The 15,647-nt window shown below is 39.2% G+C and overlaps 1 protein-coding gene across 1 annotated transcript in view; it reads right to left on the reverse strand.

Moving 5' to 3' along the window:
• Positions 1-2,200: 2,200 nt before the first annotated feature.
• The window catches only part of LOC109911180 (cyclic nucleotide-gated cation channel beta-3-like), a 95,415-nt gene continuing 81,968 nt past the window's right edge, over positions 2,201-15,647 (reverse strand). The window contains exons 14-16 of the mRNA XM_048596143.1: positions 12,819-12,965; positions 5,857-6,034; positions 2,201-2,365 (exon numbers count right to left, since the gene is read on the reverse strand). Of these exons, the coding sequence (XP_048452100.1) occupies positions 2,312-2,365; positions 5,857-6,034; positions 12,819-12,965 (379 nt within the window). The 3' untranslated portion in view covers positions 2,201-2,311. The remainder of the gene's footprint in view (positions 2,366-5,856; positions 6,035-12,818; positions 12,966-15,647) is intronic.

Here is a 15,647-nt window from a genome sequence, read left to right on the forward strand (position 1 = left end):
TGACCTGCTGTGTTCATCCAGCTCTGCACCTTGTTGTCTCGGATTCTCCAGCATGTGCAGTTCCTACTATCTCTGCATCCTTGACTGTTCAGTTCTCTTAACAGTAGCAAGCTGCCTGCCTTTCCCTCTGTGCTAAAGAGCAATACAAATCATCGAGTCACCTAATTGGTACAATGTGAATGAGCATTAAGACAGCAAGCTGACAGCTGTAAGGTAAATCTTGTGTAGAGGTATGAGATGCATGATGTCTCTGCACACAAAGTAGCCTGGCAAAAACATTCAAAGCATATCTGAGCTGCAAATTCCTGGAGGATTGAAGTGGCGTGTGAGTTGATCTGAAAGCTAACAGTGATGATGTGGTGAAACGGCTAATTTGGTAAAGCCCACTTAATGAAGTCCAGAAGAGGACAGTGTTCTTGTAGCATGCAGGGATGTTGTGGTGAAGGCAGAGTTGGATGAAAACTTAAAGAAATAATTGGTGAGCTGCTGCAATCAGATAACATTCTGATGTTCATGTCAGAAATTGGCATGTCCAGTGTCTCAGGGAGAGAGGGGAGAATGCGGAGCTGCATAAAAATGAGATGAGTTTAGCTATGATTGAGATATAAATGCATGGAAGTAAGGTTCAACAACTAGCAACTTGGCATTTTGCTGTTGTTGCTGCAACAACTTGGCATTTGAAATGGGGAAGGCAAAAATCGGAAATTTCTTTCTCAGCATTGAGAATCTGTCTTTTTCTTATTCTTGCCATATTATCACAGCTATTTCACCATTTTCCACACTGCTGCCCCACCCCTCCTCTCTCTATTTATTTCCCAGCTCCCTTCCCCCTCCCCAGTCCTGATGAAAGGTCCCAACCCGAAACGTTGAGTCTCCTGCTCCTCTGATGCTGCCTGACCTGCTGTGTTCCTCCAGCTCCACAGTGTTGACTCAAGCTCCAGCATCTGTAGTTCTTGCTATCTCTGAGTGACTTACACGCCCCTCTTTCCTCTCACACTCATTCTCTCATTTTCCCCTTTCTGCTCTGTCTCCTACCTGTATCTCCTGCAACCTGGTTCTCTGTTACGCACTTTCTCTCCCTCAGCCATATGCAGGCATTGGATTTGGAAGGGACCAGCCCAGGGCTATCTACCACTGAGAGGAAGGAAATGAGTAACACCATCAAATGAACACTAGTGTCCTTGTTGAAATGAGCTCTATGAGCATTCAGGCCATACCTCTGCAGAATCAATTGCAATGGACTGGATACATAGCTGAAAAGCATCTCCCCAACCAGTCCCTATTCTGTCTACTCTCAATGGCCACAATTCCATGAGTGGATGAAGAAAATGCTACAAAGCCATTCAGAAGGTCTCGGTGAAATGCAGCGGAAGTTTGCTAAAAATTAGTCAAAACTGTGACAAATTTGCTCATCAAGCAAAGTCATGCTTTGAGTCCAAGAGCCTGAATGATGAGGTAGAACGATGGCCAAGAATGAAAACAAAGGAATCAAGTCCAGCACTCAAGGTCCCACTGTATTGTGGTACATCCTAGCCCATGTACCCTAAGATCTATGGGTTATGTATAACCCTATTCATTCATGTGAAGTCCCAAGGCAGAAACTGACGACACTGATGTGGCGTCAGCCTCAAATTGAGGGATGCATAGTAATCATGCATAGCAGCTTGTGAAAATGGCTGATTTATGGATATTTTTAATTTTTAGTTAGGCAGATGTGTGAGACAGTTTCTCCATGATACAATTTCAATATGTGTATTATTAAAGAATGAAAACAGATGACAGTCACTGAATTGATATCATGGCAATAGCTTGAATTTTAGTAAGAATATACAGAGATGATTTGTGGTCCATTGTTGCATTTGTGTCAGTGTTAATTAGACAGTTGGGACCCCAGTTTGTAACCCAACATCTGACTGAGAATCTCTACTAGCCTAGCTCCCTTCTGGGAGTACAGGATTGTGGTATCATCCTTATATCTACATTAATAATAAAAATGTGGAAGTGATTAACTCAGATCTAGCTGATAAAAAAAACCTAAATAAACAGAAATAGGTGAATGCCCAAGTCTTGTGGATTTCACAAAGGTCAAAAATTATTTATTTAACTTATTTGATTCGACTTCAACAATAAGTTCTTTTCAGTTATTCTGGGGAAAAAAGTCACTGGAATGACTGGGGATTTATGAATTATTTGTCTTGACGTATTGGACTGTTTATATAGTGGCTGCTTGCATTGGAACTTGCTGAAATGGGCTCTCCATGTTCTCTGCTTGGCCCGAAAATGCAAGCTGCTATATTTAAATGATACGTTTCTAGTTTTCCTCTTCTGGTTGTAGCTGAAGGAGCTCGGAAAGTGTTTCGCTGTTCTGTTGAAAGCAAAATATAAAAATGATAGCTTTTTACAAACTTGAATCAATTGCAATTACTTTTAATTGTCTAACATTGTAGCGTTTTAATAATGAAAGATAGTGAGCTAATTCATGGGTGAGTCTTTTGGTAGCAAGCATGGAGGGGAGTTAAGCTGGTATGGCTGGAATGAGAGGGCTGCAAAGTGGGAAAAGGAAGCTGCAATGGGGTAGAGAGACTGTCAGGGAGAGAAAACCGTTTTAAACCTGTGAACAAATGAATATCCTGTTAATTGACACTCAAAAGAAGTTGAAGTCTCTGAGGCAATTAATTGTTTGTGACACGATATGGACGCTCTATGGCTGCACAGGTGGACTTATGGTAAGAAGGTGTTAGATGTTAACAGCTACAGAATATGGGAAGAGTAGCTGTGCTGACTATGGGTAGACTATTGGTCTTCAAGTGTTTAAGATGTTAAGAATGCCAGGCTTTATAAATAGTTGTGCTTTAAAGTGTCTGTTCAATTCCAAAATAGAATGGAGTTAGAGGTTTAGAAGATGGCGAATTAATATTTTGACCTGGATACAAATCCTATGTGATTTACCTTGAAGATACATCTTAAGAAGGGTAAAATCAATTGAAATCTATAGTAGCATCAAATGCTGGGTTTTCAAAGGTATTGCTGAGACTCACAGACATAAGTGGGTTTGCAAGAATCTGAGAAAGAGAGCAGGAAGACAGAGACAGCATGTCTTGCAAAGAACAGGGAAAATGTTGATGTTGTGGACCACCACATAAAGCATTATTTTGAACTCGCGTTCAGATTGAATAGATTGTATTTACGAGGATTTAAAGGAGACTGGAAGATTCATTGAGCTTAGACTGGATGGAGAAATGTCAGGTACAATACTCACAATGGAAGTGCATTCTGGGATTGACAATTAATTCTGTCAAGGAAAGGAAAAATGAAGCAAGCCATCAGGAGCTGAGGTTAGCATTGGGCTGGTTCCTAAACAGGAAAATGTTTAATCAAGGAAGAGTGTGTAATATAATTACGGCAGGGGACTTTCCGCTGTGTTCAAAACTAAATGGGGAATTCCTCGCCTATCATTTAAGTTAGTTGACTAATGGTTGAATAATAAAACTGAAAGAACTGCAGGTGCTGTAAATCAGAAACAAAAACAGAAGTTGCTGGAAAAGTTCAGCAGGTCTGGCAGCATATGTGAAGAGAAATCAGAATTAATGTTTCAAGTCCGGTGACCCTTTCTCAGAACGGGAAATTCTGAAACTGGCGTAAAGGAATCACAGATATATGTGGGCATGGCCCTGGACCAGGGGAGAAAAGACTGAGTCAAGGTAGGAAGAGATGAGTTCTGTGGGGCAGGAGCAGGCTGAAACAATGGGTCTACCCAGACAGTCCTGCTTGTGGATTTTTGGAAGGAGGTAGAAGTGAGCTATGCGGGGCAGAAGGACTACCAGGCAAACAGGAGGCTGGAAGAACACAGCAAGCTAGGCAGCTAGCCAGAATGCTGCCTGGCTTGCTGTGTTCCTCTAGCCTCCTGCTTGCCTACCTTAGATTCCAGCATCTGCAGTTTTTTTTGTCTCTAGCCTGGGGAAATATCAGCTTGGAGGCAGTTGTGGGGGGAGGGTGGAGGTGGGGTTAGTGGGAGATCACCAGATGAAATGGGGTCAGTGACTGTAGTTGATACAATGGCCTGATGTGTCATGGTGGGGTCATGGTTCAGGGGGAGCTAGGAGGAGGTGCTCAGCCTCTGCAATGTAGAGGTCAGTATGCCAGACTACAACAGCACCACCCTTATCGGCAGGCTTAATAACAATGTCAGGGTTGGATCTGAGCGCAACAGAGTGCAGTTGGTTCGGAGGGAGGCAGGTTGGATTGGACGAGGGGGGCCAGAAAACTTGATATGACCAATGTCATGTTGACTGTTCTCAATGAACAGATCAAATGCAGGTAAATGGCCAGAGGGAGGCGTCTAGGTGAAGGGGGAGTGTTAGAGCTGGGTGAAGGCCTCTGTGGGACTGGGGGAGCACTCCTGTCCAAAGAAATGGGCACGGAACCTAAGACAATGGAAGAAGAGTTCGCCGTCATGTTGTGTCCAAAATTCATTAAGGTGGGGATGCAGAGGGACCTTTAGCTGAGTATAGAATGTTCAGGATTAGAGAGTGGAAGGTTAGGAGGGATGGTGAATACCCGACTGGAGGTGGGGTAAGGGAAGGGGATGGAGTTAGAGGGAAGGGGAGGGGAGGAAGATTCCAGAGGGCCATGAGTATCTCTGAGTTGTTGCATCTTGTGGGCCTTGATGCTTGAAAGGAAAAGAAAAAGTTTCTTTTTAGCACGACAAATGAGCCTGAGGATGAAGTGGAACTGCGCAGTGGTGCAGCCCTGTGCTAGCGTGATGCGGTGTTGTTGGAGAGACTGTTTGAGAGTGTGCATGTGGCGCTGCATGGCACTGAGTGTGGATCTCAGGATGTGGCGAGAGCAGCTGGCTGTGGAACGTTGAACATCATGGAGATACCTGTGATCCTGGGTGGATGTAAAGCATGAGGGATGAAAATTCAGTTGGAAACCATATGGATTGAGTTTGAGCCGGGCAGACACTTTGGAATGTGATACGGTTGTGGAAACGTGTTTTAGCAAATACTTGGTCAAACATCAGGAGTGACAATGAAATTAATGTTGGTGGACAGGAAAAATGATTGGAACGGAAATCCTGTCTGAGAGATTCAGAATGCGTAGAAGAGAGGTGGCAATGAGTTAAATACTGAATAAAACCTAAAGAATTGCAGATGCTGTAAATCAGGAACAAAAACAGAAGTTGCTAGAAAAGCTCAGCAGGTCTGGCAGCATCCGTGAAGAGAAATCAGAGTGCCCAATTCTGAGGAAGGTCACTGGACCCAAAACATTAACTCTGATTTCTCCTCACATGTGCTGCCAGACCTGCTGAAATTTTCTGGCAATTTCTGTTTTTCTTGTCAATGGTTAAATAATGGTGTTTTACTGTGCTTGTCACAATAAAGGCCTTTAAACCTAAAATCTTGTAGTGTGATTCATTTACATTGAAACTGCAAATTCAAAATCTTTTTTAAAAATTATTCATCTCTACAGGGATTGTAACATATGATGGGTATTGCCAGTAATTGGTCATTGCACTAAAAAGATACATACACTATGATTTGTACCAACATATCAATACTACAAATTAAATCTAAAGAGAAAAAACATTACAATGTATTAATGTTAAATATTTAAACATATTGAATTTGCCTCATATTAAAGAACCATTGATATAAATGTGTATTTATTTCGACAATCATATTCAGAACTTTAATTCATATTTGATTGGATAATCAAAAATAAGTTATCTGACATACTTTCTTTGTATAATAATGTCAAGCACATCTTAATGATCTGTTATTATTTTTTTCTATACATAACATGATTGATCTATTAATAATCAAATAAAAATTAGCCACAAAGGAGTCATATTACCTTCCTTTCAGTTTTCAAGAATTTGTTAAGTAGAGTCAATCCTTTCTTTTTTACTGCAAGCTTCAGTACGTTAAACAATTTTGGAGTATTTTGCTTGGGATCTATTAGGAATATTGACCCTTTAGAAGAATCATTTTTGTTTTGACCCTTCTTGTCTTTTTCAACAGGAAATAATTTTCTGAAAAACAAAATGATTTATGATGTTTAGAAAACATGTAACATTTCAACCCTGTAAAGGTAATTGTCCATATTTACAGTGGTAGCTTATCTTCACATCCATAAGATTCCGATAAATTCAAAGATTTTACGATAATGTGTTCATTGAATATTGAAGTTGGCAATTTTAAAAGTTATTGTGAATTATTCATTATGGTCTATCTGGAATTTGAAGGTTACTTACATTCCACTATCAATCTGGTGTGCAATGGGTTATACAATCTGCAATTCCCTGCATCTATTCACCAAACACAATAAATTCACAACCCAGCAAGAATTAGAATTTAAAACACTGAAAAATCTTATTGTCTAAAATACCTTTATCCATTGTCATTCTGCACGAGTGACAAATACCATTTTTTATGCTCAGCATTTGTCTTCTATTGAAGTTTCTTGAAGTCGTATATTTGACTTCTTTGTTGAGTAGTCAATTGTTGGACTACTTAATACTATGTCAATTGAACACTATACTTTGTAATATTTTCAACATTCAATTCATTTACATCAACTCATCTTTACAATGTGTGAGTGAATAATTGATAAAAGGAGGAATTGGGCCCTTAATTATGTTATTGTAGCTAAAAAGCATCTAAATTTGATCTGTTTTTTTTTAGCTTTTGTTACACTGCCACTTAAATACATATCATACGCATTTGAGGTACAAAACTGATATCAACTCCACTTACATTGTGACTGGTGATTCCTTTTAAAACTCACTAAAATATACAAAAATGACCTACAGATCAAGTAAGAGACATCATAAGATGCAAATTATTACTGGATAATTGCAGCAATTTCAAATTTGCAGAATTCTGATTCTAAGCTTCAGAATCTGGTTCAGATGAATATAGAGTAGCAAAACATGTGCAAAATAATTCTTGTGGAGAATAAACCAATTGACCTGAGGTCAAGCCCAGACTGACTACATATGTGGAGGAACTTGTCAGTGATAATCTCTGAGCTTCTGCTTTGCTTACGATAGCATTCAATATCTCAGATGAGTTGTACAGGAGAGCGGGTCAGTTTGTTACTATGGAAACTCTGAGTGATGGAAGCATCAGTATGTTCAATGGAAGTTCATTTGTGATGAAACAGAGCTATTTGAAATCCTTATAAAATATGTTAACCCTTCATTATTCTTTTTAATATATCATTATAACACATTTACTGCTAAGGTAAGCTTATAAAATACTCTTTATTACACAGTCATGACAAAATATTTACCAATAAAGGACCCATATAAAATACTTGTGTAGTCCTACTGATATATTTTGTAATAATCATCTGTATTTATGTCATACTCCCGTGACTTTACATGGATTTTGATGGTAACGTTACAGACAGGGTCAATGTAATAAATTACAAAAATAATTATTGTTTAATTATAATAATGTAAAGTATACCAATGTGCAAATATTAAGAAATGCAATCAAAAATGTTCTCAACTTTTTACTCATACTAAATCAGTGGGAGGCTGTTGTCGACAATCATAGGGATAGATCTTAATGAACTTGCTAAGTCACACTTTGAATATTGGAGACATTATTTAAAACCTCATTGATAACAATGTTTTGTGGTTGTTTGGCAGGTCTTAGAGTCATAGATTCATACAGTTATACTAAAAACTTTAAAATTCTCAAACCTCAATCCTGATCTCTTTCAAAAGTGCCTACTTAAAGCTTTAACTGGTGTAGGCAGGCAGCGAACTATTCATGTTCAGGTCTTACCCGTGATCTCAGGTATAGGAGAAGGCATTGCAAACAGCTCTGGCTTATCCCCTTGCCCCTGCTCACCATCAAAATATCTTATTTTAAGTAGATTCTGCACTAATATAAAATCATCATTAGATTTAACACACAAAGGAGGGAATTCACAGGCCTTGGGAATTCTGACAGATTAAATAAGGGAATGAGGACCTTCATCTCAATGATCTTGGGTGTTCAGGGCCACATTTCAAAATTTGCAGATGACAAAAATTTGGAAGTATTGTGAACTCCGGGAGTTCTTCAAGAAAAGAGTCATGCTACTAGACTTGCTCAGTTTCTCCAGAATTCTCTGTGTTTGTTTCAGATTTCCAGTGGTTGCAGTACTTTGCTTGTATTTAAGATCCTTTTCAATTAAGAACAACCTAAGATTTTCAGCCCACCATTGCTGAGATGAACCCAGCTTCAAGCTGCAAGATGGCCTGTTGTCATATGAGGTGCATGCTTGCCCTGGTATCTTTGGCTGAAGGGGCAAAGCACCAAAAAGCAAGACAAGGCAAGACTGGAATGCTCTGAGCATTGAAGTAGGATTGAAATGAGTGAGCACAATGAGACCAAGTAAAGAGCTCCGAGGTGCAGCCATGCCCAGGCCATGACCAGCTGGATGTGTCCCTGTGTGCACAGTGTCCTTGCTGCAGCATTATCATGGTAGTTGTCAGTGCAACATTGAAATGCAGAAGTTTCCTCTAAGTGGATTGGAGATGTGCCATGATAGTTCTTAGAGGCTGGCACATATCAGATGCCAGTGTCCATGGGCATGGGTTGTCCATGGCCAGCGGCCATACAATGTGACCTGAGATGTTGGTGCCCAGTGTCAAACATGGAGGTCAGAAGGAGCAAACATTGAGTTGAATCTGCCTGGTACTCGATCTGGTCAAGCATTCCTGATGTCGAATTTTTTTGGCAAGATGGGAATCTGAATATTAAAGAGGTGAGTTTGGCTGTTAACAAGGTGTTTAACAATCAGTATTTTACATTACATTTCATTACATAATTACTTTACATTTTTATAATCTGTGAACTGGCAGTTTGCCATTGCCTCGTGAGATCTTGCCAGGCCACTTGTGAGAAGGGTAAAAGGTGGACTGAGGTCACCTTGACATCCTGATGGACTGCGCCAGGCTCCTCATCTGATTATGCCACACATCTCGCTCACATTACTCAGACTCCTGTAACAGTCCCGCTGCCATTTCTTCACTGTTGTGAATCAAAATCGTGGAATGCCCTTCCAGACATTACCCTGAGTTTTGCTACATGTTATGGACTGTAATGATTCAGGAAGGCAGTTCACTCCCACCTTCTCCCAGAGCATTTAGGAATGGGCAATGACTTCTGGCTTAGCCAGTGATGCCCATGACCCATGAATGAGAGAGAAAAAGGGGCAAATGCTTCTGAAACTGCCTATTAGAAGCTCTGGCTTAAACCATTGCTTATTTTGTAGACAGAAATTAAATACAAATGTCCAATACCAGGTTCTCTTCTCACGGCTACCTTAGCAACCTATCCATGTTCAGGCCTTACCCGTGATCTCAGGTATAGGAGAAGGCATTGCGAACAGCTCTGGCTTATCCCCTTTCCCCTGCTCACCATCATTAAATTTAGTGAGAAGGCCCAGAGGTAGATGGCAAGGTGCCAACAGGTGGGTGACAGAAAGGTACTTTCAGCAAGAAGAGCCTGGTGAAAAGTCTCACTGCCCATCTTCCCTGCTCTCCTCACACTCTACCAGCTAATATTTTATAATGTTCGGAAATCCACTTGCATAACCTCCACTATTCATCCTCCATATAAGTGCCATTTTCTATTCAACCTTACCATTTCTGTAACTGTTCTTTGACTTGTAAATGTTTTGAAAATCTTTTGGGGTGGATTTTACTGGGAGACAGGTTAATCAGCCCCCCTGATGTGAAATCTGCAGTGATATTACACTGAGGGACCCTTAATTATTGCTGAGTGGGAACTCTGCATCTCAGGGATACAAAGTCTTTTTTATGGAGAGCTTTCTAGTGTCAGAGACTATGCATGGGACTACAATTAGTTCCCACAGGAAAGTGAAGATTCCTGATCCTGGACTTCACATAAGTCTGAGATTTTGGACTAGTGATCCTCATGGAGGTGGGGTGGGGGGCTGTGGGGGTGTTGGGGCAAGTAATCAATTTCGAGTTTGAGGCCAGATGGATGAGACAAAGGGGATAGAGGGGTAATTACCTCCTAAATTACCTCCTGACAGCTACCTGTGCAGGCAAAGTGACTGGCTACTTACTTTCCCCCGAAGATTGCAAAATGTCACCAGAGGGAGAATGAAGCCCTGAAGTGACACGTAATTGTCAACTTAAGGGCCAGAATGGGTTTAAGCTAGCCTAGTGCTTCACTTACCCACTTTAATATGGGGTGTTAGATCAGGAAGGTGGTTGGTTTACCACCAGCTTTAATTAATGTGCCCTGACTCCAAATGCACTTGTGTGGGAGGTGTACATTTCTGTTAGCTACTTAGTTTTCTTTACTCTTTGTACAATTTCTGATCTGCTATCTTGTTTACATTCTGTTTTTTTAATGCATTATTATTAGCTCCAGGTTTGTTTTGTACCTCTTTATAAAACCCTTTTTTATTACTTTACAGATCTAAGAACTCTGTTTATTTATTTCTGACAGTATGCTATTTGAACTTTCCCATTGTATGTATTCTTTCTTATTTGACAATTTAACTTTTTTGGTCTTTAATCTATATTTTTTGTTTATCTGGACTAATTGTCTTTTTATTTCTTTGAATTCAGCTTTTTTCCAGTTGAATGCCCTTATCTTCTTTTTCTCAATAAGTTCCTGTTCCCTAAATGTTTCCTTACACAACCTCCTTGTTGCACTGCACTCCATAGAACTAGATTTAGCACACTCTGTTTCCTTATTGAACAAAATATACAATGAAAAGTTCATTATTATTCCTGCAGCAGTGAGGCAGATACTAAGGTGTTAGTGGAAAATGTAACAAAACGAGGAAGAATGTGAAGTTAAGCTTGGAATGAAAAGGATTGTAGAAGATTAAAACCCCTCAATTTAACCTAATAAGGCATCTGGGCAAATTGATGTGTCAAACACAGAGGTGCTGGAACTGAAAAGCTTGCCATTTATTTTGCTGGCATTGAACAGAAGGAATTTCAACTCGTACAATCTGCAGTAGGAATGTCTATTTGATAATAGTGTAAGAATCTTGGGTGGAAGAATGGGACGCACATTGTATGGAACCAGATTCATATGGCGTGAAAAGGTTACATGTAAATGATGAATAAGAAGTTACCAAAGATGTGAAGAAATAAAGGCAGATAAACTTTTGGATGGTGGCATGATTATTATGACAGATAGTAGTGGCCTCAAAGATAGATACCTTATAACAGAATCACAGAATTATTATGATACAGAAGGCCATTTAGCTCAATATGTCTGAACCACCTCGCTGAACATTATGATTTAGTTCCTTTCTCCTACGTTTTCCCTGTAACTCAGCACACTACTACCAATTAAATAATCATCCGACATCCTCTGAAATGCTTCAATTGAACCTACCTTTAACACACTTCCAGGCACTGCATTCCAGACCCTAACCACTAGCTCTTATTTTCAATCTTTTTATGAGTGAGAACAGTTCCCCCATATCTACTCTGTCTAGACCCCTCATGATTTTGAACATTCCAATCAAATCTCCTCTTAGTCTTCATCCAAGGAAAGCAGTCCCAACTCCTCCAATCTATCCTCATAACTAAAGTTTCTCATCCCTGGAACCATTCTTGTAAACCTCTTCTGAACTCACTCCGAAGAGTTCCCATCCTATCTGAAGTGTTGTACTTAAGAATGTCCACAATTATCCAACTAAAGTCTAACCAATGTCTTATACAAGTTCAGCACTTGCTCCTTACTTCTGTAATCTATAGCCCTATTGAGAAAGTACAGGGTACTGTATACTTTATTAATTGCTCTTGTCACCTGTCCTGTCAGCTTTGATGACTTTTGCACATGTATACACCCACACTCCTCTGCTCCTGTATGTCCTTTACAGAATTTGTATTTATTCCATGCAGTCTCTTTTTTTACCAAAATGTACAACCTAACACTTGTCTGCAATGAACGTTTTGAAGTTCTACACAGTCTTCCTCACATTTTAAAATGCTTCAAGGTTTTTCATTATCTGCAAACTTTTGAAAATGTCCCATAGACCAAAGTCCAGATAATAATACATATCAAGGAAAATAATACTTTCAACTTGGCTCACAGTTCTGGGGTGTGACACTGTATTAAACACCTTTGGAAGTCCATACAACATTAACTGTGTTATTCTTATTAGCCCTATAGATTATGCTTCTAAAAAGCTCGAGCAAGTTAGTTAAATACAATTTTCCCTCAAGGAATACATGCTGGCTCTTCTTAACTAATCCACATTTGTCCATGTGATTATTAAATCTATCCTAAATGATTGTGTGTAGATTTTGTCCAATCACCTAAATTAAACTGGGATAATTGCTGAAATTATGCTTCAGCCCTATTTTGAACAAGGGCATAATGTTTGCATTTCTCTAGTCCTCTGGAACCACCTCTGTGTCGAAGAGTGACTGAAAAATTATGGCCATGTGTCATGAAGCAAAGCTGTCTCTTCTCCACCTTGAATCATGCTTAACAATTAAGTGTTAATGTGCCAGAAGGCTATATGTAACTTCTGTATCTGTGTTACCTGAAACGTGGCTTGTGAAATACCCATAAACTAGATGAAATTGATGATTTCCTCTGTGTTTTTGATTTATAAATGTGTATTTAATGTTCTATCTAAATAAAAGAGGGGAGTGGAAAAGTGAACTGTGACTGTGAAGGGATCTCCTTTACATACATCCTAACAATCAGGAGAATAGTGTGGTCCTTAGATAAGGGTGCGCAGGTGATGACTTGTTTATTCAGTAATATCACTTTAAAACATTCTTATTGTTTTAAATATTCTTTACTTACCTAGCCTTTCTTTTAAGAACCTTCTGTGAATCTGGATAATTCACCAGAATTTCATTCAGAGTCTTCTTGTCCAAAATAAATAAGTTTGTAAATCCACTTGCAATCACATTAGCAGTGCGTCGACTCCCTCCAACTCCTGCTAGCAGACTACAATAATAAGATAATATGATCTTGTCAAAAAGAAGGACTTAATGAGGAGGATGTACCACCCATCGTGGTCAAGGTGGTCAAAGAGAGCATCCAATAAAAAGAGCTAAAGCTTACAAAGCAGCAGAAACTAATGATAGGCTAGAGGATTGAGAATTCTTTAGGAACCAGCAGCAGCTAATAAAAAGGTAATGAAAGTAAATTGGCAAGAAGTACAAAAACAGATAGCAAGCACTTCTATGGATATTATAGAAGAGAGCGAATAAATAAAGTAAGTAGGAACCTTTGGAGGGTGTAGCTGGGGAATTGATAATGGGGAAGACGGAAATGGCAGATAATTTAAAACAATATTTTGTTCATGGTAGAAGACACTACAACCATCCCAAATATAACAGATAAGTGAGTTAATAATGGAAGGAAAGATCTTGTAATAGTTTTTAAAATAAGGGATAAATATTTGATAAACTAAGAGGATTAAAGGCAGACAAGTCACCAGGGCCTGATGACCTGCATCCAAAGGTTTTAAAGGAAGTTTATGTAGAACTTGTGGAGACACTGGTTGGAATAGTCCAGATATCACTGGATTCCGGGAGGGTTTCAATGGATTGAAAATTTGCTAATGTGATGTCCCTGTTCAAGAAGGGAGGGAGGCAGAAAACAGTAAACAATAGCCAGTTAGTACAATGCCTGTCATTGGGAAAATGCTGGAGTCTAATATTAAGGAAGAAATTGCAGGCCATGTAGCAAAGTATCCACATCATTTTGTGAAAGAAAAATCATGTTAGACAAATTTACTTGAGTTCTTTAGGGAAGCAGAGCTGACAAAGAGGAACTGGCAGACATAGTGTATTTGGATTTTCAGAAGGCATTAGATAAGGTGCAACATAAAAAGTTATTGCACAAGATACTAGCTCACTATATTGTCTGCAATCTATTACAATAGATTGAGCATTGGTTAACACATAGAAGAACAGAGAATTAGGATTAATGGTTCTTTTTTGGGTTGGAAATACATAACTAGTGGAGTGTCACAAGGTTCGACCTAGGTCCTCAAATTATTACTATCTCTATTAATGACTTTGAGGAGGAGGAGACAGAATGTAGTGTATCTAAATTTGCTGATGATACAAAAATAGGTGGGAGGGCACACTATGAGAAATCTGCAAGGGGATATATATATAGGCTGCGTGACTGGGTAAAAGGTTGGCAGATGGAGTTAAATGTAGGTGACTGTAAGGTTTCCCACTTTATTTTCATTTTGGTAGGAGGAATCCAAAAGCAGACTATTTATAAATGGAGCAAGATTCCAAAAAAGATGCAGTACAGAAAGATCTGATGTTCTTATGCATGAAACACAACACATTGGCATGCACATGCAACAAGTAATTAAGAAGGAAAATAGAATTTTAGCCTTTATTGCTAGAGAATGGAGTTTAAAAATACGGAGTCCTTGGTAAAATTTTACAGGGTTTTGGTGAGGAATACCGTGTACAGTTTAGATCCCTGTATTTAAGAAAGAGTACAGATTACTTTTGGAAGCTGATTCCTGGAATGATAGGGTTGACTGATGAAGAAAGGTTAACAAGTTAGGCTTTTATTCATTAGAGTCGAGTGAGGGGTGATCGAATTGAAGCATTTAAAAGTCTGCAGGGACTTGACAAGGTCAATATCATTAAGATGTTTCCATTAGTATGGGAATCTCAAACTAAGAGACATAGTTATGGAATAAGATGACACTCATTTAAAACTGAGATGCAAAGGAATTTGTTCTGTCACAGAGTCTGGAATTGTTTACTCCAGACAGTTATGAATATTAGATCACTGAAAGAGGAGGTGAATATATTTCTGAAATATCAGGAAGTTGATGGCTCTGTTAAGCGGGCACAAAAATGGAGTTGAGACCTTAGGCAGATCAGCCATGATCTTGTTGAATAGAGTGCAGGCTTGAGGGGCTGAATGGTTTACTCCTGCTACTTTTTCTTATGTTCTTGTTCAGTTCCAACATTGTGCTACATTGACTACTTATACATTAGCATTGCAAAATAAGTTGTTTATTTTGTCAAGTTAACCAAATGTAATGGAGCAAAGCAGTAGAGCAAATGTAGTCACACCGAAATAAAGTAAAGGAGGGTAGCAACCAATTGTGTCCGCGACTTGAGTCAATCTTTCACCACTAGAATATACGTTTGTGAATGGTCAAATAACTAATCCACATGAGCAATCATTACCAGTGAAGTGATGAAAAGATGCTAATGTGCAAGATCATCAGGGAGGTTGGAGTTTAAATTTGATCACCAAGGGGGTGAAATATTATTGGGGATATCCAGGAATGTAGAGATTAAAATCAGATCAAGCATAATCTTACTGAATAGCAGAGCAAGTACAAAAGTGCAAGTAGCCTTGTTTGTATTTTCAAAGGAGAAGGTGACTAAAACATTCAATTTTTAATGGGGCACAAGTTAAGGAAAGGATATAAATAAAAGCAAAATATTGTGGCTGCTGGCAATTTAGAGAAATAACTGTAAGTGCTGGAGAAACTTAACAGGGCTGGCAGCATCTCTGTAGAAAGAAACACATTTTGAGGCTGAATCTAAGGTGTAGAGCTGGATGAACACAGCAGGCCAAGCAGCATCACAGGAGCAGGAAGGCTGACGTTTCGGGCCTAGACCCTACATCAGAAAT

This window comes from Rhincodon typus, chromosome 4, assembly GCF_021869965.1.
Source record: "Rhincodon typus isolate 14 chromosome 4, sRhiTyp1.1, whole genome shotgun sequence".
Taxonomy (NCBI): Eukaryota; Metazoa; Chordata; class Chondrichthyes; order Orectolobiformes; family Rhincodontidae; genus Rhincodon; species Rhincodon typus.